Below are 20,724 nucleotides of genomic sequence, written 5' to 3'. Positions count from 1 at the left end.
TCTTGTATTTTTTAATCAACATCCCTAACTAGGAGTAAATATTCATTATCTTTCCATACAAATATGGTGTATATTATTACACAGACCAAAAAATGTCAGGTTTTAAGAATGAGAGCCAGAACAACAGGAGATTGCTCAGTTGGTAAAGTGTCTGCCTTGCAAGGGTGAAGACGCATGTGTGCGCACGCGCATGTGCGCACACACACCAGCACCCAAGAGAAGTTAGGGATGGCAGTGCATGCCTGTAACCCCAGTGCCGGGGGACAGGAGATGCACACGGGATCCCTGGGAGCTCATTGGCCAGCCAACCTAGCCGAATCAGGGAGTTCCAAGTTCAGTCAGAGACTCTGTCTCAAAAATAGGGTGCAGACCCACTGGAGCGGCTCAGTGAGCACAGGGAGTAGCCTCCAGGCCTGACAATCTGACTTCAGTCAGCCAGAACCTACACAGTAGAAGGAGAGGACCAACTCAGGCAAGTTATCCACGTACCTACACAGTGACAAGAGCCTGTACACAGGACGTGTGTGTGCGCACGTGTGTGTGTGTGTGTGTGTGTGTGTGTGTGTGTGTGTGTGTGTGTGTAGGGGAGCAGGTCTTACTATGTAAACCTGACTGGCCTGAAACTCTGTAGACCAGGCTGGCCTAGAAGCCGCAGAGATTTGCCTCCCTCTGCATTGTTAATGCTGTCATTAAAGTGCGTACCACCACGCCTGGCAAAATAAACTTTTTTTTAAAATTGCATAATAGCCGGGCATGGTGGCCAAAGCCATTAATCCCAGCACTCAGAGAGGCAGAGGCAGGCAGATCACTGTGGGGGCCATTCTCATCCAAGCCACTCACCCCCTCCTTTTTGAGGTTTTATTGAGGTATAAATACAATCCTATTGGGGGCCTGGGGAATCTGGCTCAGTGATGGAACACTTGCCTAGTATGCTTGAAAGGCCCAGGCTTCAATCACCAGCACTTAAAAAAAAAAAAAAAGTGACCGTGTATGTGATTGACACATGAGTTCACTGTGAAACAATCACACAAGCCAATTCACATAACCACCATCTCTCACACTTAGCACACCTGTATATGGGGGCTGTGGAGGAGTGGGTCGGGGAGGACTTTTACACTCCCATCAGCAGCACGTGAGGGCTCTTTCACCTAAGAGTTCTTTTACGGTATCTTTCCCAGTATGTGTTGTGTGTCTGTCCTCTTCTTGATAACTGCTTTGACCGGGATGAGATAGAGTCACAGGATGGTTTTGATTTACCTTTTGTGCTGGCCAAGGATGTTGTACAGTTTTACGCTTACTGATTGGCCATTTGTATTTCTTCTTTTGAGAACTCTGTTCACTTCATTGGCCCATTTATTGGTAATCGGTTTTGAGGTTTTGGGGTTTGGTTTTCTCAGTTCTTTGTGTATTCTAGATATTGGTTCCCTGTTTAAAGTATAGCTGCCAAAGATTTCCTACCATTCTGTAGGCTGTTTACTGAGAGTTTCTCTATGAGGCAGAAAGTTTCATGTGGTCCCACTTGCCAGTCCCTGGGACTGTGGTCCCGTGCTATTGGATTTCTGTTCAGAAAGCTTTTACCAGTAAGTATCTTGAAATGATTTCTCTGTATGAAATTATTTTTCGCTAGTAGTTTCGGTGTTTCAGGTCTTAAGGTCTTTGATCCATTTTGAAACTTGTGGAAAATGAAAGGTATGGTTCCGGTTATCTTTTTAAAAAATCAGGCTTCTAGATCAGGCACTGTTATTACTTTAAAGCAACGTGATGTCAGTTTCCTCCGCTATCATCTCCCCTGAAGGCAATGTGAGGAGATCCCAGACAGACCCTGAATGTGCAAAGAGAAATTTCCGTTTGCTTTACACATGAAAGGAACTGACTGATGGATCTGGCAGTATGTATAAACGATGCCCCTGCCTCCACCTCCTGAGGAGCCAGTGTTCCCTGTTACAGTCCTTTGGAATGTAAGCAGATGGCTCTGGGATTCTGTTTCAAATGTAAACATGGTTCTGGAAAGGGGCCTTGAAAGAGCTGTGTGACAATGTCTTTATAGGCATTGGTTTCCTCTGCCCAAGAAGCCAAGTCACATGGAAACTCGATCACATTCCTGAGTATTATTATTATTATTATTATTATTATTATTATTATTATTATTATTAATTATTTAATCACTTCATACCTGCTTTCAGCCCCCTCCCTCCTCTCCTCCCAGTCTCACCCTCATGTCCCCTCCCCTTCCTCCCCTCTTTCTTCTCCGAGAAGGGGGGACCCCCCAAGGTGCAGCGATGCTGGCTCTCTGCACCCTAAATTGCTGTTATCGACATCTAAGGACTGGCACCTTCTTGGAGTAGGCCAGTGCTGTCATGGCCTCAGTCATGATCTGCTGGATAAGGGAGGCAGAAATGAAACCAGTGGGCTGCTTTGGGGACGTTCTTGTCACGCTGAAGTTTGAGAAGCCTCTGTGAAAGCCAGTCGGTGAAGTTTCGATCTGGACCCTGGCCTGGTTCTGTGACGTCGAGAGATCACAAGCATGGTTGACATCTCTGTCAGTGCAGCCAGCAAATGGCCTAACTTATGTCCTAGAATCCCCAAGGCCTTCCATACAAGAAAGGGAGTGAGCCTTCTTCATTCGTTGCCGCACCTTACAGCTTTATGGTAACTTTTAAAAAGAGGTTACCTCAGTGGGGTGTGGTGGCACACACCGGAAATCCCAGACACCGCGAGGAACATTAAGGTCCCTGGGCTACCCACTGGGACTCTATTGGGGGAAAAAAGGTGAAGGATGGGGAGCAGATGGAAAGAGGAGGAAGAGGGAAAAAGGAGAAAAGTAAATTACTTCTCATGAGACTGTAATGCAGTTAGTTCTTTCAGTACCAAATGCCACTAGCTCCTTCCTCAGTGCTCCAGTTTTGAGGGAAAGGAAATAAACCACGAGAAAACTAAACACTTGAGCCCTTTTGACAAAACCTAGATGACTGTGGCATCTATAGAGACCTCCTTTTCTTGTCCTTTTCCCTTGAATGGTCATTTGAGTTCCCTTCGTACCAGAATTCATGCCAGAGTCATTCGGTGCCTCGTTTTATTTTTGTAAAGAAGAAAGGAGCAGGATGAGTCTTACAAGAAAGAAATAGGCGTAGAGGAGTTAAGCAATTTGCTCGTAGCAGAGTCCAAGCCAGATTAGCTGTGATTATCCGAGGAGAAGGTCCTCGGCTGCAGAGGTGCAGCGTGTACTATTAGTTGGTTTCACCTTCTCCTCCGCTGAAATCCTTTCTGACCATACTCATTATCCCGCTCGCCTCGGTGGGCGGGGTGGGCAGTGTTTCCAATGTTCTACCAGATTTCCTTTTGCTCTTTCTGTCACTTTTCAGAATTAATGTCCCGCTCTGTGGCTCTGACATTATGTTCCTGGGAAATGGGGAATGATTCACCAGGCCAGACAGGCTGGCCCACTCAATGAACCACTGAGTCAGCATAGCGCATTGCGCCCACATCTGTCCTGTCTGTGGACCACAGCTGGGGCCATCCAGTCGCAGTCCCGCTGTGCCACCTTAGCTCATCCTGCACATGCATCCGACACAGTAGATGCTCTAAACAGGAGCTGTGTTTCCTTCCATCCCTCCACTCTCTGCTCGCCTGCTCCATGGCGACTCCAGAAACAGTGCTGCAGGACAGCCCAGTTTTAAATCTGGACGAGTTTCATTCTAGAGCCTTCTATGACTAGCTGACACAGCTTCCGTAAATAGATCGCCCCCTGGCAAAGAGCCCCACTTGTTCATATGAGTTACTTTGTATGCTTTGCATTCCCTCTCTTGTGTGTGTGTGTGTGTGTGTGTGTGTGTGTGTGTGTGTGAGTGTGTGCGAGCTTGTGTGTGTGTGCATGCTTGTGTGTGTGTCTGTGTGTGTGTGTGATGTGGGAGACAGATGTGTCAGGGTACGCATGTAGAGGTGAGAAAACAACTTTGTGGAGTTAGTTCTCTTAATCCACCCACCCTCACAGGGGATCCGGGATCTAACGCAGGTCACTATAATTGTGCAAGTGCCTTTAGCACTGAGCCATCTCTCTGTTCCTTAACTAATTAACCGTCAAGTACTTTTAGTAAAATCTCATAATAATGACTCAAGATACTCCAAATTTCAGACTCTAAAAAGTCAATGATGTCTTTAAGAAAACTGGGCTGTGCTGTAAATTGTTGGAGCTGAGCTGTAAGTACAGGAGGTCTTGCATTTTATTTTCTTTCCTTTTGTGTATATTTGAGTTTCACATAATAGAGAAATATGTACTTTCATTAACCTTAGCTAATTCCAAAGGATTACTACTTGTAATTATGCATTTGTATGAAATTATAGATTATTATCCTCAGTGCAAACCCTAAAATATTAATACAAAGAAGCCTAGCTAAACTGCTAATAGGCACTTTTAAAATAGAAATTTTAAAATATTAAATTGGCCCTGAAGCACAGATCACAAGAAAGTTGATAAGTTGGTTTTCATTAAAAATTAAAGCTTCCTGGGAAGATGGTGTTTGGGAGCTGGTAAATGGCTCAGGTGATAAAGTTCTTCTGCACATGTGCAAGCATGCACTGTGCTTCAGGTACGCTATGACAGAAATTACAAGAAATATTGGCAAATACCTTTTGTTAATATATATGTGTTATATTAATCATAAACTAGAAAATCAAATCCAGTGCCATATAGAGGAAATACTAAATCATGATAAATGGTATTATTTCACAAATGCAATATAGGTTTATATTTTTAAAATAAATCCATATAACATAGTAAAGGTCATCCTTGAACAAATAATGAGCTTGAGGCCAACATCAAATATACTTTCATATATTCACATATATCAATAATTTATGATATGTTGGTAGACAAAGTACTTAGAACAAAGATACAATAACATTTAAGAGGAGAATATGCTCCATCTAAATTGAAGATCTCTACTTATTGAAAGGAGAAGATAATGACAGAAATATTTGCAGGAAATATTTCTGAAAAGAATTTCTTTTCAGAACCTGCAAAAGTCTGCAATGTATAATAGAATATAAGACATCCCATTTTTCAGAAAGTAGAACTTTAACTTATTCAAGTTAAAAGGCTACACCATGAAGGAAAAACAAAATTAAAATAAACTCCAGAAAAGAAGGAATTATCTGCCAGCTATTCATCCAGCAAATAATTCATCTTGAATTTATAAGAAATTCAACAGCAAAAGAACAAAACAAAACAAAACAGCAACAAAGATTTCAGTTAAATGAATAAATGATCTGAATAGACGTTAAGATAAGATGAATATTATGTGAAAAATGTTCAATATCACAGCATCAAGAATAAACGCACTAAGTCCAAATGAGAGAGCACCAGTTAGACCAGCCTCGTGTCAGCTTTTCATTGTTGTGGCCAAATATCTGCGAGACTCAGAGGAGGAAGAGCTTATTCGGGCTCAATTGCAAAGATCTAGCCCATGGCAGAAGAAGTGTGTGGCAGACACTGGCCTTGTCCCCATGGCCAGCAAACACAGAGGACACTGGGATAAGGTATAGTCTCCAAGGCATGTGCCAAAGACCGCCCACTTTAACTAGACCCCTCCCACCCCACTTTCCCACCAGCTGCCTGTGAACCAGGGACTGGAGTCAAGTGCTCAGATCCCTGGCCCTCTGTCTGTCCTGTCTCCATCCAATCACTTCCCCACGGCGCCACCTCCAGATGTCGCTGCATTGGAACCAGGGCCACAGCGCAGGAGGCCTCAGGGGACAGGTCAGCTCTACGACCATAGCAGGCTTTTGCAAAAGTGTTCAAAACTAAATGCTAGCAAGGGTGTAGAAAAAGGAGAACGGGCATATGTTGCATTCAAACTCAGAGATGGAAGAATCCCAAGGTGTCAATGAATGGGAAAATGGGTGTATGTGTATGTGAGTGTGTTTATGTGTGTGTGTATGTGCGTGCATAATACATACACATATATGTATACACATCTGCACACATGCCCCCATATATATCTACACATATGTACATACCCCACATACATGTACACATATATGTTTACACAAACATATATGTACACTATAAAATGCTAGTCAAAAGAAAGAAAGAAAGAAAGAAAGAATTTCGGCCTTTCACTACATCCTGGCTAGAACAGAGGGCATCATGTTGCAGTGAAGCCACAGAGAAACAAGCACTTCCTAGGTCACTTACAGGCAGTGTTGACTGCATAGAGGAAGGGAAAGGCTGCCTTCAGAGTCCAGAGGGAAGGAACGGGAGATGAAGACAGGGAGAAAAAGAGAAAGAGTTCATGGAAACCAGGGCAAAAACTAATGGGAAAAACCAGGCAGTGGTGGCGCACGCCATGAATCCCAGCACACTTCGGAGGCAGAGGCAAGGGGCTCTCTGGGAGTTCGAGGCCAGCCTGGTCTACAAAGTGAGGCCAAGACAGCCAGGGCTACACAGAGAAACCCTGTCTCAGAAAACCAAACACTCAAATCAAAACAAACCAAACAAACTAAACAAAAAACCATAATGGGAACAGTTTGTAGTGTTCTCTGTAGCTGAGGTAGGCTTCCCGGGGCCAGCCTGTGAGGAATAGGAGTCACCTCAAATCTCCACATAGCCTCCACAGTCCCTGAAGCCAAAATACCCCAGCCTGAGGGAAGCACAGGGAAGCCAGAGGGTACCACTGGCCAGGCCCGGCAGGGCCCCCCTTGGTGACTCTGTCCCTTCCCTCTCTCTTCTCCATTGGCCATGGCGGCAGCCTGACAGGCAGGTAGACCCCAGGGTTTAAGGAAGTGGCATTTCCACTGGGCAGTAAAGGAAACAGTGACTTTGAAAAACTAGAGGGGGCCAGGCGGAGGCTGGTGAGATAGCTCAGTGTTTAAGAGCACCACCGGCTGCTCTCCCGGAGGCCCTCTGGAATTAGTGCAATTCCCAGCAACCACACCGTGGCCCACGGACCATCTAGAAAGCGATCTGATGCCCTCTTCTGGCACTGAGGTGTACATGCAGACAAAGCACTCACATTAAAAAAAACAAAAAACAAATACATAAGTAAATTTTAGCTGGGCGGTAGTGGAGTTTTGAAGTATCCCAGAAATCTTCTACAAAAATGTGGGCAATTATTGTGTCAATTAAAATATTTTAAATAATCCAAAAAAATCTTAATAACAAATAGGAAGTTTCCTCTAGATTAAACAGATGTGGATTTTCAGGAGCAGAACTCAGCTGGCACTATTAGCAGAAGCATAGAATCCCTAGGGACATCTAGGCACATAGCAATGTAAGATTAAGATGACGTCATCTGTGAGTGTGATTTCCTGTGGACTTCCCCAGAGGCACAGTGGGGAGACTTTTGAAAGGTTGGCCCTTGTTCTCCTCGGTTTAAGGCCTCTCAGGATGCTCCGGATTCGGTGTCATTCAGGAGGGGCTGGTTTGGGGTTCGGGTTGGCTTTCTCTCTTGGGACAAAGGCTGTCTGGTTCTGCTTCGGCACAATTAATGAGTTGTGCGAAGAGATCCATTTGCCCACTTATTCCTCAGAGTATCCGAAGAAATACCTGTCTGAATTTGTCCTCGTTTTTTTTTTTTTCCTTCTCTAAAATGACTTTCTTATCTTATAAAATATGTACTTGGAAATTTGGGGTTCTATTTTCAAGAAGGTATTTTTCCTCAAATACTTAAATAACTCTACTAATGGATGAAAATATATGACCCATTACAGAACTCTGAGTCACAGATGAGGCCTCATGTAGTTTAGTAGCCTGGTATGGACCCTTCTTTCTCTTATCTGTTTTGAATGTCAAAAAAAAAAATCTGTTTAAAAAGTACAGGTTCACCCATGCTCATGACAGACTCCTTTAGCCAAAGCCACTTTGTACTGTACATTGAGTAACAGAAGTGGCTCAGCACTTGGGAGGCAGAAGCAAGCAGATCTCTGTGAGTTCGAGGCCAGCCTGCTGCACAAAGCAAGTCCAGGACAGCCAAGGCTACACAGAGAAACCCTGCCTCAAAAAACAAAACCAACCAACCAACCAACAAAGGCATTCTTTCAGTTCAGTGTTAAACCAAAAATTAGTTTAAAAAGCCTGTAGAAGAAAACTCGGAAGCTGCTCTCCACAGACCTCCAAACAGGCCCGAGCAATGATTCCCAACAGCCTTTCAGGTTCCAGGAGAGTTTTATGGCAGGATGCTCCACACAGAACCAACAGCTTCCACATTCCTGGGAAAGACACAATAAGGACCTCTTTGTACCTGCAAGGATGAGGAGCAAGTTATGCCAAGATGTCACTTAATTTGGAGTTTGGTAGGCCCGTGCTATGACTGGGTGGCTGACATATATATTGTCCCCTACTGTGTTATGACAGACAACCATCTCTGCAACTGTAGGAAAATAACGGCCTTTGTACTGAATGCATTTTGCACTATGAATTGGCCATGGGCCTATGGGGATACTATGTAGAAGGTTGTGGCATAAAATTAATTTGTTTCTGTGGCAATCGGAAGAGGTCCCGGGTGGGTGTCGAAGGAGTGGATGAAATTCTGAGTGGCTGTGTGCTGTTGGCGTGAGTTTCACCGTGTCAAGGACCCCAGTGGGTCAAATCCATGGAAATGGGATATCTTTCCTCAGATGAGGTTCAGAGGGCTGGCCAAGCTTTTCTCTGGTCCACATACTAATGTGTGGTAACTACCAACCACAGCTTCTCTGGGATGACTGTAACCTAAGGCCTCCATCAGCGTAGGCACAGCCTACCGGGTCCCAGCTTTTCTGGTGTGCGTCTTAGTGCCTGTGCTTTCCCTTTCTTTGTGTCCTTGTCGCCCCATTCAGGTTTCTAGAACCAAGCCCCGAATAACATAGCGCCCTTCAGTGTAAGGTTGTCAAGAGAATGGACTTGCGGTGCTGTTATTGTCCATTTGTCAGGACTTAGAGCCACCATGGGGACAAACGTCTTGGCATATCTGTGTGCGAATTTCTAGATTAGGCTAGCTGAAGTTGGACCCACCCTAAGTGTAGGTGATGTCATTCCAGGACTGATGCCCCAGACAGAACAAAAAGGAAACAGTGATCTGAGCGAGCATTCATCTCTCTCTCTCTCTGCTTCTGGCTGGATGCAGTGTGACCAGCTGCCCCAAACTCCTACACCAGAACTGTGAGCTCAAACCAATCAAACCCCTACATCATGACAAGCTGTACCCCAGAACTGTGAGCCCAATCTAATCAACTCCTACACCACAATGAACTGTATCCCAGAACTGTGAGCCAAACCTGCTTAGTTGATTCTGTGGGCTGTGCTTTCCTGGTGTCCTTGACCTTTTTGGCCCCTACAATTCTTCCTTCCCCTCTTCCGTGGGGTTCTCTGAGCTCCAGAGGGACCCGATAGAGGTCCCCCATTTGGGCTCTCTCCAGCTAATGTTTCTTTACTGTTGGCAGGGGAACATTTTTCATTGTTCTTCCCTTGTCTTACTGACCCGGAAGTATGACAGGATTATTGTTGGAAGATCCTGCTATTAAGGGTCGCAGACCACCATGTCTGTATAGCTCTTGGAGTTCGGCACAAAATGGAGGACTCCCCTTCTCAGCTGGGCTTCCTCTTGTCTATTGACCTTTTCTAGAAAGCATCTCTGGGCACACATGCCTGACCTTGCCTAGAGCCTCTGCCAAGCTCTACATGACTTAGCACAAGAGTCCCCGCTCCTCCCCCCACCTCGCCTATATAATAATTAGGCACTGTGTTAAGATCATCAGTCCTCCTGACCTGGAACCTAAGAACCCATAAATATATAATCCTGGAGTTCCTGGGGGAACACCATGAAGAAATTCCGCGGTATTCATTTACTCTATTAAATCTCCGTTAAGTACCTCCCCTGGATTCCACTTTCCCTATATTTACTCCTTTCTCCCCCCCCCCCCATCCCCACCTCCTCCCCCCAGCTTGTGGTCCTTGCTGCATTAGCCCCTCCCCCTCCTCCCTTCTAGTCTCTCATCTACCTGTGCAGCTCTGTTGTCCCTGGACCCTTTGCAGAGCTCACTTTCCCCAACGTCCCCTTTGTGACCCGTTCTGCTCCCCGGCTTGCTCCCACCTGAGGGTCTCTCGTGGTAAAATCCTGTCTGAGGCAATGCTATACATTTTCAAGTTTTCATGCCAGGCCCTGGTCTTCTCATGTCCTCAACCTTACTGTGGTTGTCTGATGGCTTTCTGTGTTTCCTTTTCTGAGCGACACTCCTCTGGGCTCCAGATCTGTGCATCCAGGCGCGCACTGTCCCTGGCTGCTGGATCTCAACTTGGAATCCTGGTCGTCATTCCTTCACGCAAGTGACCAATGTCTCATCATATCCACCCAGCTGCGCTATCCACCGACTCGACAATTGGTTTCAAGACCCCCTTTCCACGGGCCCTGTTCCCTCACACTATTCCGTCTCAAATGCCTCTCAGAGCCACTCACCTCCGCGCCTGTGCTCAAGCTGCCCAAACCCACCTTTTTTCTGCACTTGATTCACACATCCCTCTTCCCCATGAAGCCAGGTTTTTTGGTTTTTTTTGTTGTTGTTGTTGTTTTTTTAAAGATTTATTCATTTATTTATTTGTTTTGCATGACAGAGGAGGGTACCAGATCTCACTATAGATAGCTATAAACCACCATGTAGTTGCTGGGAATTGAACTTAGGACCTCTGGAAGAGTAGCCAGCAGAAGGGTTGTTAACCTCTGAGCCATTTCTCCAGCCCCTGGTTTTTTGTTTTTTTAATGTCAGTCAGTCTGATGAAACTGTTTGGATGTTTAAAACTTTCCAGTCACTTCTTAGCGTTTCTGGCAGCAGTAATCCCATGTTCCGACTGCCTCCCCCTCCCCATTCCTGAGCAGGTGGCCCCTCCTTTCTCTCTCTGGCCTGCTAAGTTATTTTCAGCTGCTTAAATGTGCTACTCAGCTTGTTTGACGGCTGCTTCCTCTGCCTGCCTGAGGTTGCCTAGGTGACTCATAATCAACTGACTAGAGGTAAGGTCACTTTATCACAAAAGCCTTCCCTGACCCCTGAGAATGAATCATCCCCAGTTCTACACTTTCTCTCAATGGGGATTGTCATCATTGGCTGGATGCTGTGCTATAAACCTGCACTCCCAGGACGCCCGAGGCTGAGGTGGAAGAATCCCCATTCAAGGACAGCCTGATCTTGTCTCAGAGGCTGGGATGGAGCTCAGTGGTAGGGTGCTTGCCTACTACATACAGATCCTGGATTCAACTGACAGAATCTCTCTCTCTCTGTCTCTCTCTCTGTCTCTCTCTCTGTCTCTCTCTCTCTCTCTCTCTCTCTCTCTCTCTCTCTCTCTCTCTGTCTCTCTCTCTGTCTCTCTCTGTCTCTCTCTCTCTCTCTCTCTCTCTCTCTCTCTCTCTCTCTCTCTCTCTCTCTCACACGCACACACACACACACACACACACACACACACACACACACACCCCATAACCGTCATCTTCATCATCATCATCATCCTCACCACTGCTGCCACCACTAAACAATGTACAGACTTATGGTGGGATAAATGTATTCTTCTGTTTATCTTGGTATTTAGGAGCAGAGACTTTACCATTTTGCCCTCAAAACGTAATGCAATGCCCCACACAAGGACTCAGGAGGAATGAACCAGAAGTGGTGGTACACACTACAGTTACTGCACCCACCAGACTGAAACAGAAAGTTTGAGGCTAGCCTGGGCTACATAGTGGGGTTTTTGTCTTAGGAAAAAAAGAAAGAAAGAGAAGAGAAAAGAAAAAGATATTTGTTGATTGACTAAAAGGTGAGCAAATGACTGTCATAATTAGCTGTCCATGGTCAAGGTGGCAAGACAATAGCCATTTTTTTTTAAATTTAAGACAGGCTCTTGGTCTCAAATTCAAACTGTAGCCTAGGCTGGCTGACCATCCTATCCCTACCTCTCAAGTACTGAGAGGCATGCACTACCATGACAACCACATCCAACCATTCTAATTTGCAGTTCAGAACTCCAGACTTCTCAATAATGATCTTATCCTGATTTTCACTCTGAATCACTAGCACCAAAGCAAATTCACAAGCCGTCAAGTCCAATTTCTCCACCTTACCATTTCCTTCTGATGGGACTTATTTAGCAAGGGTGCTGTAGGTATGGTCATTTTTTCATTTTTCTGTGAAGTATATGCTGTCTGGTTGCTCCGTTTTGAATGGACTATTATGAAAAACCATGCCACTATTTCTAAGAAGAGATATCATGCATAGGTCAAAAGAGCAATTTTGTCTTTTGCAATAGAGGTTTTTGGGTTTTTTTTTTTTTTTGGTTCAGAAAAAAATTCTGTTCGTTTGAAAACTAATATATCTCAAAGTACATCTTATTAGGTGAGCTAATAATCATCATCATATTCCCAGCCTAAACATGAAAATGAGAGAGCCACTTGGCTGTAGCAAAGTGGTTTGTAAAACTCTGTGTGGTTTGTAAAACTCCCGTAATATGGCCAGTGGTTCATGAAGCAGCTGATTCACTTAAAAGATAAATAGGTTACCCTTGCAGATGCTGGGAGGTCTGCCTCTCAAGAGCCTGTGTGCCATGGATGAAAACGGAATCATTATTTCCAAACTGCCTCTGCTCACGTCAGTGACTCCCTCTTGCAGTCTGTCCACTGCCTATAAGAACCTGGGAGTCACTGGCAGAGCGTAGGCTGGGACAGGAAAAGCCAAACTCCCGGTAAGATTTGCAGCCTTTGTCTATGTTTCAGCTTCCATGCCACAACTTGAGTTGGAAATATAATCTCTGTTTATGCTGTTGTGGCATGTGTCTATCTGTCTGAGATGTGTGTGCATGTTGGGAACATTTCTCGGGTTAGGGTACTTTAAGTATTCTTTTTCTGTTGTTTCTTCTTCTTCTTCTTCTTCTTCTTCTTCTTCTTCTTCTTCTTCTTCTTCTTCTTCTTCTTCTTCTTCTTCTTCTCTTCCTTATCTCCTCCTCCTCCCCCTCCTTTTCTTCTCTTGCTTTTTTCTTCTCATCTTTCTGTATCTGTCTTTCTCTCTCCCTGTTCTGTAGTACCAGGAATTGAACCCAGGGTTCTGTGAACACTAAACAATCACTTTACCACAGAGCTATAACCCCAGCTAAAGTATTTCTCTACCATTACATTTCTACTAAAAAAAAAAAGTCTTCTTACTTAAGACACAAGTCATTTAAGACTTTTTAATGCTAAATCTTACACCTTTCTTGGAGACTACAAAGTGTATTTTTTCAAAGATGCAAAGTGGCATCCCTAGACTTCCTAGGTATGGTCACAGTTGTTTTGCTCAGCACAGTCTGGCCTTTTCATCATTGGGAAGTACTTCAACCTAATCCACTAGATTTGGAGAGCCTCATTCACAGGCAAACTTTTAAAAAATGGTTATAAAATCTAGTTGAACCAATATACTATGTATTTTCCTTATCTGCCTGGATCCATGTTTCTTTCTCTTCTCTCTGACTGCCTTGGTGAGCATCATTCCCCTCTTCCATACAGCACCATGTCCAAAGCACACATCCTGCTGCTCTGGGCTGCCCTGGCGCTGACCAGCCACATACACGGAGCAACACTGAGAAATGCAGACATGTGGAAGCCACTGAGCAACCCCAGAAACCGAGAACTGGTAAGAAAACACCTTGGGAGCACTGGCTGAGGGGTGCGGCTGACACCACGCAAGGATTATAAGGAGGCAACCAAGGGTTAAGAAGTTTCTCATCAGGACGAGACTAGATTTTGCTCCCCTGGTAACTAGCATCCTAACATGTCTCTAGCCAATTTACACTTGTTTCTAGATGGAGATGGAAGATTATACTGGAAGTGAGTTTATATATATGCAGCACAGCACATTTGTAAGTGAGCTTATATATACACCAATGTTAGAGCATTGGTTTCTAATACACGTACAATAGGAAAAAGGTATTGGGACTTAGCTCAGTCATAGAGAGCTCGCCTAGCATGCACAAGGATCTGGGTTTGATTCCCCAGAACAGCAGAAGAAAAGAGAAGGGGGAGGGGAGGAGGAGAGGGGAAGAGGAGGAGAGAGGGAGTGGGAGAGAATCGCTTTTTGTTAGGCATCTATTGAATCCCACAACAGCATCTGCAAAACCTATTTGCAGAAATTGGAAGCTGACCCTGTGCAGATATCCATCCATTTCAAGCATATAGATATCTAGAAAATAAAATTCAAAAGATAAGTAAAATACTCCTCTAAAAGCATGCCCAGATCAACAAGAGTGTTGACATGTCTATTTCAGATGAAGAAGAAAGGCAGGGAAATGCACGCTAGGCTTTCAGAGGAGTTGTTTGTTTTGTTTTGTTTTTGGTTCTTCATTTACACAGGGCATTCAACATTTTCTCTGTCTCCTTAGTTTTTCAGAAGCCTTCAGGCCTACTTCAAGGGCAGAGGACTTGATCTTGGAAGCCTTCCAAATACCTTCTCCACGAATGAGGACCCCAGGCCTCTCTCTTTCCAGTTGGAACACATCGCGTCTGCATTTGCAGACTATGAAGAGCAGAGAAGCTCCCTCCCTAACCCCCTCAAAGGCTGAAAGCTTCTGAGCCAGGTAAAGGATGTCCCTTCCGTGCCGGGGTCTGTTCAAACACTCAGCTCATGCAGTAGAGAGTTTGAAAAAACAAAACAAAACAAACTTCTTAGTCCTTAGTTTTGATTATACTCGCCACCACTGGATATTTAGGTTTGTCTCAGGCATTTCATAGTCTGGATTTTTAAATAAATGGTAGTAATGATGCCGAAGCATTGCTCTCTAGAGAGAAGTACATTAAAGTCGTCAGACTGTCACAGGGCATCATCCGTGCCATACGGAGGTCTTTTTAATTTAGGAGGATTTTTTAAACTAATGAAATAGCACATACTCTTATTTATGCAATTTTTTCAGACTTGGTCATACAGATAAGTTATATGGAAAATTATATGTCAAGAAATATGTTAAGCTGGTTGCTTAGAGTAAATGGGGAAAGTTAAGTGAGTAGTTTTTGGAGACAGGGCTGTGCTTATCTTTGATTTTGGACTTCCTCACCTAGAAAAAGAAATTACAATAGTAGCAAAGATGGCATTTTTCCTGTAGGGAAACATTTAAAATGTGTTTATAGTCAAGATTTTAATTATTTTTGATTCTTATCAAACATATAGGTAATGGTTTTAGAAGCAGTAGGTATGTTACATTAAAAAAATTGAATCTAAAGGATCATAATTAAAATTATTCCCCACTCTCCCAAAACTAAGTGGACTTCTTGTGAGTTACCAACCATTGCTCTTTACTGCATTTGCAGAAGGCTTTCCATTATTAATTTTCTTAAATGGGAGGACAGAAAATGGTGTTATTCTAAAAAAAAAAATGATATTTACTGTGTGGAATACGCACTTGAATGCTGCCCTAAAATGAGGAAATAAAACAGAACAAACCCTGACACCAAGACCTTCCCTTGATTGTTTCTTCCCGAAGAGGCTCAGGGCGTGGAACGCAAGACAAAGCTCAGTCTTTCCTGTCATAATGCCTGCTCAGTGTGGCGCAGCAACGCCACCAACTCCACCACTCATCCCTAGCAAAAACAATCGTCCATGTGGCATGGGTGAGGCAGTGTCAAAGGGCAGGAGGCAAAGCACCCAGGAAGTACTCAGCTTTGTCGAGGAAACAGCTTCTGGTGTCTCTGAGCTCTGAGCTCTTCGTTTCTGTTTCTGGTGACAGTTTGAAGGTCTTCTTTGTTGTCCCGCACTACAACTCTCTCTTGCTTTTTTCAGGTGACTGTGTTGAAGCCGCAGAAGAGCTTTTCAGTAAACTTCAGCTATGCCTGAAGTCCTGTGTGTGTATCTTCCCTTCCCTATTAGTCAGTTTGTAGTTATTTTATTCTACATGTACAGATTTTTCCATGGAAACCGCTGGACCTTTGCAACATACGATACTGGCATGCATATTTCAGTTTTTTTTTAAACGATAATTATTGAGTGGGAGACTGCACGTACTTGAAAGAGTTACAAAAATACCACATGTAAAATGAAATGATCATTTTCCTAGCTATTTATTTTGCTTTTGTTTTTGTTTTTGTTTTTTGCTTTCTCCTAAGAAGATGATGCTGTGATACTTTTAGTTTGCGCTGTTGTGAGACTTCCTGCTAGTGGGGTACTGAATAGGGGTGATGAGCACCCAAGGGGATTTGAAATAGAAAACAAAGAGAGTGTAGTTGCTGCAAGGTCCCTGGGAGATGCTTTTATGCTGTGTTCAAAAGTAAAAAACTGTCCCATGTCAACTATCCCAGCTTCACCACAGCCTTGCTTTAGACACAAGTCACTCGACAAGGGACAGTCCCAGAGAGTGAGTTCCGCACTCCTCCAGCCAAGCCACTTGCCTTGTCACAACTCACGGTGAGCCATTCCAATTGCCACCTTTTCATTTGACATGGACACTTTTGTGTCTTTATGAAGATTGGCAATGTTTTCTGTGTGATCCAAGCAAGAAACATTGTACTAGAATTCACACCCCACAATGCCCTGCTATCATTAGTCTGCGTGTTTCAAAAGAGCATACTGTAGCTTTTTGTGGAGTGTTGATGCTGAACACAAAGAATAAAATACTTGTGCAAGAACACGTTCTGTGTCTGGCTTGGTGAAATTTGATTGCAGTTGTGAGGTGTTTGTGAGCAGAAACCATTGTGCGACTCATTTGTTCTCTGGGGCCTAGCACGACGTCCTCCATGTAGCAAGCATTCAGGGAATGCTTGTTAAATTCAAATGTGTCTTCCATCCCTCACCCAATACCAAACATAAACTAAAGTAAACACTGCTTTAGTTAACAAGATTACTATTTGCCATTTAAAATATAAACAACTGTTGATGGGATTTTCATCATTAAAATACAGCAACTTATTCAGATAAATGGCTGAGTGAGGGATTCTTCACTACTATGGAATTCCTAAGTGGAGCTAGAAACTCATTTTCTCTTCCCTGGCATCACTTCTAATCTAGGTAAGTGCTTATTGATTTCAGAGTCCTCAAAACCAAAATGGGTACCCATGGGAGCTCTGAGCTTGTAAATCATAGGGCAGAGGCATGTACGCTTAGGCTTAAACATCTCTCCCCAGTGCATCTGTGAGTCCCATAGTGGTTTTAATTTCATAAAGGCTGCACTACTGGCAGTTAGAGAAGGCTGTCTTCACAGCACGTGACTGCTCACTCACGTGTTCCTCAAACACTGCATGTTAGAACCTCCTTCAACTCTACCCTCTCGCTTTGCTATCCAGAACCTCTCCACACACAGTTCTAAAGTCCACAGGAAGGAGAACAGTTATGCAAGAGGTCCGGAGATGAAGCGTTTTCTCTAGTGGAAGCAAATGTACTTCAAGAGCCATACACTGTCAGGTCCTTGGTGCGTCTCTACCTCTACACAGGTCCTTGGCAGCCTTTCTAGCCTGACTTTGAAATTCTTCTCTGGCGATTCTATTTTCTATTGGAGTCTATAGCCTATCGTCCTCTGTTCTGGATCTAGTGTGGTCATGGGTTTCTGAAAGGGTTGAGATTTTTATCCTACTTGGAAAATGCTTCCATTCTGCATTTTCATCAGGCCTCACAGGCAATGAGACTCCTGAACAGGCAACAGGTGTGACAGCGGACATGACTCATGCCCTCGCTGGGTTCTTAGTCCCAGTGAGGACTAAGATGTACTGAAGGAGGCATGTAAATGCGGAGCCAGGGCTGTAGGAAACTCTCTCCTTAGTATGAGATTGCCAGGGGAAACAGGTCCAACTTTTTGAGACAGGGTTTCTCTGCAGAACAATCCTGGAGGTCCTGGAACTCTCTTTGCAGACCAGGCTAGCCTTGAACTCACAGTGATCCTCCTGTCTCTGCCTCCTCTTGAATGCTAGGATTAAAGGAGTGGGTTGCTACACCCAGCTGGGAAATAGTATTTTTATTATAGTGATTAGAAGAGAAATGTAGGGCAGGTGTGGTGGTGCACACCTTTAAACCCTGCACTCAGGGCAGAGACAGGAAAGTATCTGAGAGTTCAAGGCCAGCCTGTCTTTCCTGGACACTCAGGGAGAGGGAGAGAGAGAGAGAGAGAGAGAGAGAGAGAGAGAGACAGACAGAGAGAGAGACAGAGAGAGAGACAGAGACAGAGAGAGACAGAGACAGACAGAGACAGAGAGAGACAGAGACGGAGACAGTGGCAGAGAGAGAGAGACAGAGAGACAGAGACCCTATCTCAAAAAAAAAAAGAAAAAAAAGCATGCTTCTTTGTCCTAGAATGACACATCTACTTTTATGATGTTTGATCTACAAAGATGAAGTTCAGGAGAAAAGACAACCCCCCCCCACCCCAAGATTTTGCAGAAGAGCGAGAAGGCCATGGAAAAATGGTCTCTTCAGAAGCATCGCAACTCTTCCTGTGTCCTCTAGCAAGAGAAAGAATGGAGTCACCTCCCTGTACTCTTTTAATTCAATTCTCATGGCATAAATTCAATGTTCTGCTTCCTTTAGACTTTCCATTTTGAGCCTCAAAAATCAGTCTGAAAGACCAAAATGTTTCTTCTTGGTATTTTCATTATTGCTGTAACAATTCGGCTTCATCTCAAGGCAATGTGGCTGTCTCTGACTCATCCAGGGAAAATCACTGTAAGGAAGTAGAAAAGGAAAAACAAGTTAGATTTTAAGACATTCTGTTATATTCTGACCCTTAAAACAACCTCCATGTCCTGGAGATGCTCCGTAGCAGAACATATCTCCCCCTACCTCCTCCCAACCCTCTTTCTCTTTAATATGTATCTGCAACCGCTGGCTTGCTGTTCTCATAACCCCAGCAGCCAACAATAACAAAAGCCAGACTAAGCATTTGGGTCTGAGGAGACGGCTTACCTTCCAAGGAACCACCCCTCACTTTCTTTCTCTTTCCCCCTTTGAGTTAGTTAGTCTGGAGCAGCGATAGATTTGTAGACACGGCTCCCCAACTGCCTGAAGACTTCAGGGGAGTATTCCTCGCAGTTCTTTCTGGCGATTGCATTTACACGCTGCATCGGCTCAGGTGTGCTTCTGTGCCTGTGTAGGACGCTGGGGAGCCTTCCTCAGGAGAAACACCATGACTCCCAACTGAGAGAGTTTTCTGCCACCTGGCAGTCCTGCTCCTGCAGGTTGTGCCCTCTGATCCTGCCACGCTGCTACACATCCCCTTCAGCCGAATTATCATAAAGATGGTTAAAGAAGCCGGGTGTGGTAACACACGCTTTTAATCCCAGCACTCAGGAGGCAGAGGAAGGCAGAACTCTGTGAGTTTGAGGCCAGCCTGGTCTACAAAGCAAGTCCAGGATAAGAAATTTAAAAGAAAGAAAGAAAGAAAGAAAGAGAAAGAGAGAAAGAGAGAGAAAGAAAGAAGAGAGAAAGAAACAAAAGAAAGAAAGAAAGACAGAAAGAAAGAAAGACAGAAAGAAAGAAAGAAAGAAAGAAAGAAAGAAATCCCAGCACTCAGGAGGCAGAGGTAGGCGGGTCTCTGTGAGTTCTAGGCCAGCCTAGTCTACAAAGAGAGTTCCGGGCTAGCCAGGGCTATTACAAAACAAAAAACAAAAAACAAACCAAAAAACAACAACCAAAAAAACCCGCTGTCTCGAAAAAATAAAACGTTCAGGACAGAAAAGTTGATTGGAGTTAGAGATAGAACCCTAGACAAACGCTCTGCCACTCTTTTGCACCCGCCAGATCAAAACTCTCCTTCAAGGGAGGCTGCCATTTGAAAGACGCCTTTGGATACTCCCAGGCCTGCCTGCCGGAAGACGCCCTGGGCCCAGCCTGAGGGCGGAACCCGAGTGCGCGGCCGCAGCGCGGGCCGGGGAGGTTTCTGGTGCGGACTCCGGGTCCGTTTCTCCGTAGCGCCGGGCAGGGAAGGAGACTGTTGTCGTTTTTCCCCCCGGCTCGTTCCGCCGCTTCGGCCTCGCAGACATGTCGGGGTTCAGCCCGGAACTTATCGACTACCTGGAAGGGAAAATCTCCTTTGAAGAGTTCGAAAGGCGGAGAGAAGAGAGAAAAACCCGGGAGAAGAAAGTGAGCCGCTGGGCCCCGGTGCTCCCGGGTCTTGTTTTCCTGCCCTGGGTGGGCGAGGGACCCCCCGGCAGCTTCTTTCTCTTCCAGAAACAACTATTTTCACCCCACCCCGGTACTCGGTGCCCCTAAAGATATCCCTATTCACCCAAAAGCTTGCTTCGGTGGCTTCTAACCGCCCCAGACCCACAGTAAATGTTAATTGGATCATAGCCCAATTTTCTCCAGCTCAGCTGGAGACAGCATGGTCTCGACTAGTTCCGAACCTGGTCTTGCCACTAGGTTGTGACCATGGAGGGGGCCACTGTGCGCCACCCTTCTCTAGGAACCGGGCCTTTTGTTTTTGTCCTGTGTACAGTGGTCTTGGGGATCAAAGCGCCCCACCACTGAGCTACACCCCCGGAGCGCCAATGTTTTGAGGTATCTTGGTGGTGTAATTTGATCTTAAACATAAAAGTGAACTTAATTGTCTGATGACGAGGACTTCTTTTTACGTTGTTTTTCAGATTTTAATAAGTATGTCAGCTTGAAATAGTTTGTCACTCATTTGAAGTGCGTAACATCTGGGGACCCTTTTGAAGTTAGCTGGTGGTTTCTTACTTGATTTGTGGACTTCTAAGCACCCTATGCTTAATTTAAAGTGTTAGATTAATGAAAGGAAACTATTTTAAGTCATTCTGTACATATTTGCAA

The 20,724-nt window shown here is 44.6% G+C and overlaps 2 protein-coding genes across 4 annotated transcripts in view; both read left to right on the top strand.

The window, feature by feature from the left end:
- Nucleotides 1–16,586, top strand: part of PGAP1 (post-GPI attachment to proteins inositol deacylase 1) — a 94,241-nt gene extending 77,655 nt beyond the window's left edge. Inside the window, exons 1-4 of one of the 3 annotated variants that reach the window (XM_084780917.1) lie at nt 12,683–12,694; nt 13,491–13,617; nt 14,363–14,557; nt 15,754–16,586. In XM_084780917.1, the coding sequence (XP_084637043.1) occupies nt 13,495–13,617; nt 14,363–14,542 (303 nt within the window). In that variant the 5' untranslated portion in view covers nt 12,683–12,694; nt 13,491–13,494 and the 3' untranslated portion in view covers nt 14,543–14,557; nt 15,754–16,586. Of the gene's footprint in view, nt 1–12,682; nt 12,695–13,490; nt 13,618–14,362; nt 14,558–15,753 lie in introns of those variants that run through there. The other 2 variants (XM_084780916.1, XM_084780914.1) reach the window with 2 other exon arrangements.
- Nucleotides 16,587–19,816: 3,230 nt separating this feature from the next.
- Nucleotides 19,817–20,724, top strand: part of GTF3C3 (general transcription factor IIIC subunit 3) — a 35,896-nt gene continuing 34,988 nt past the window's right edge. Inside the window, exon 1 of the mRNA XM_084779118.1 lies at nt 19,817–20,034. Within this exon, the coding sequence (XP_084635244.1) occupies nt 19,933–20,034 (102 nt within the window). The 5' untranslated portion in view covers nt 19,817–19,932. The remainder of the gene's footprint in view (nt 20,035–20,724) is intronic.

The sequence above is a fragment of the Acomys minous genome, assembly GCF_964271855.1.
Source record: "Acomys minous genome assembly, chromosome: 4".
NCBI classification, from domain to species: domain Eukaryota; kingdom Metazoa; phylum Chordata; class Mammalia; order Rodentia; family Muridae; genus Acomys; species Acomys minous.
Note: the sequence above shows the minus strand (reverse complement) of the source record. Positions and strands in the feature narration are given on the sequence as shown.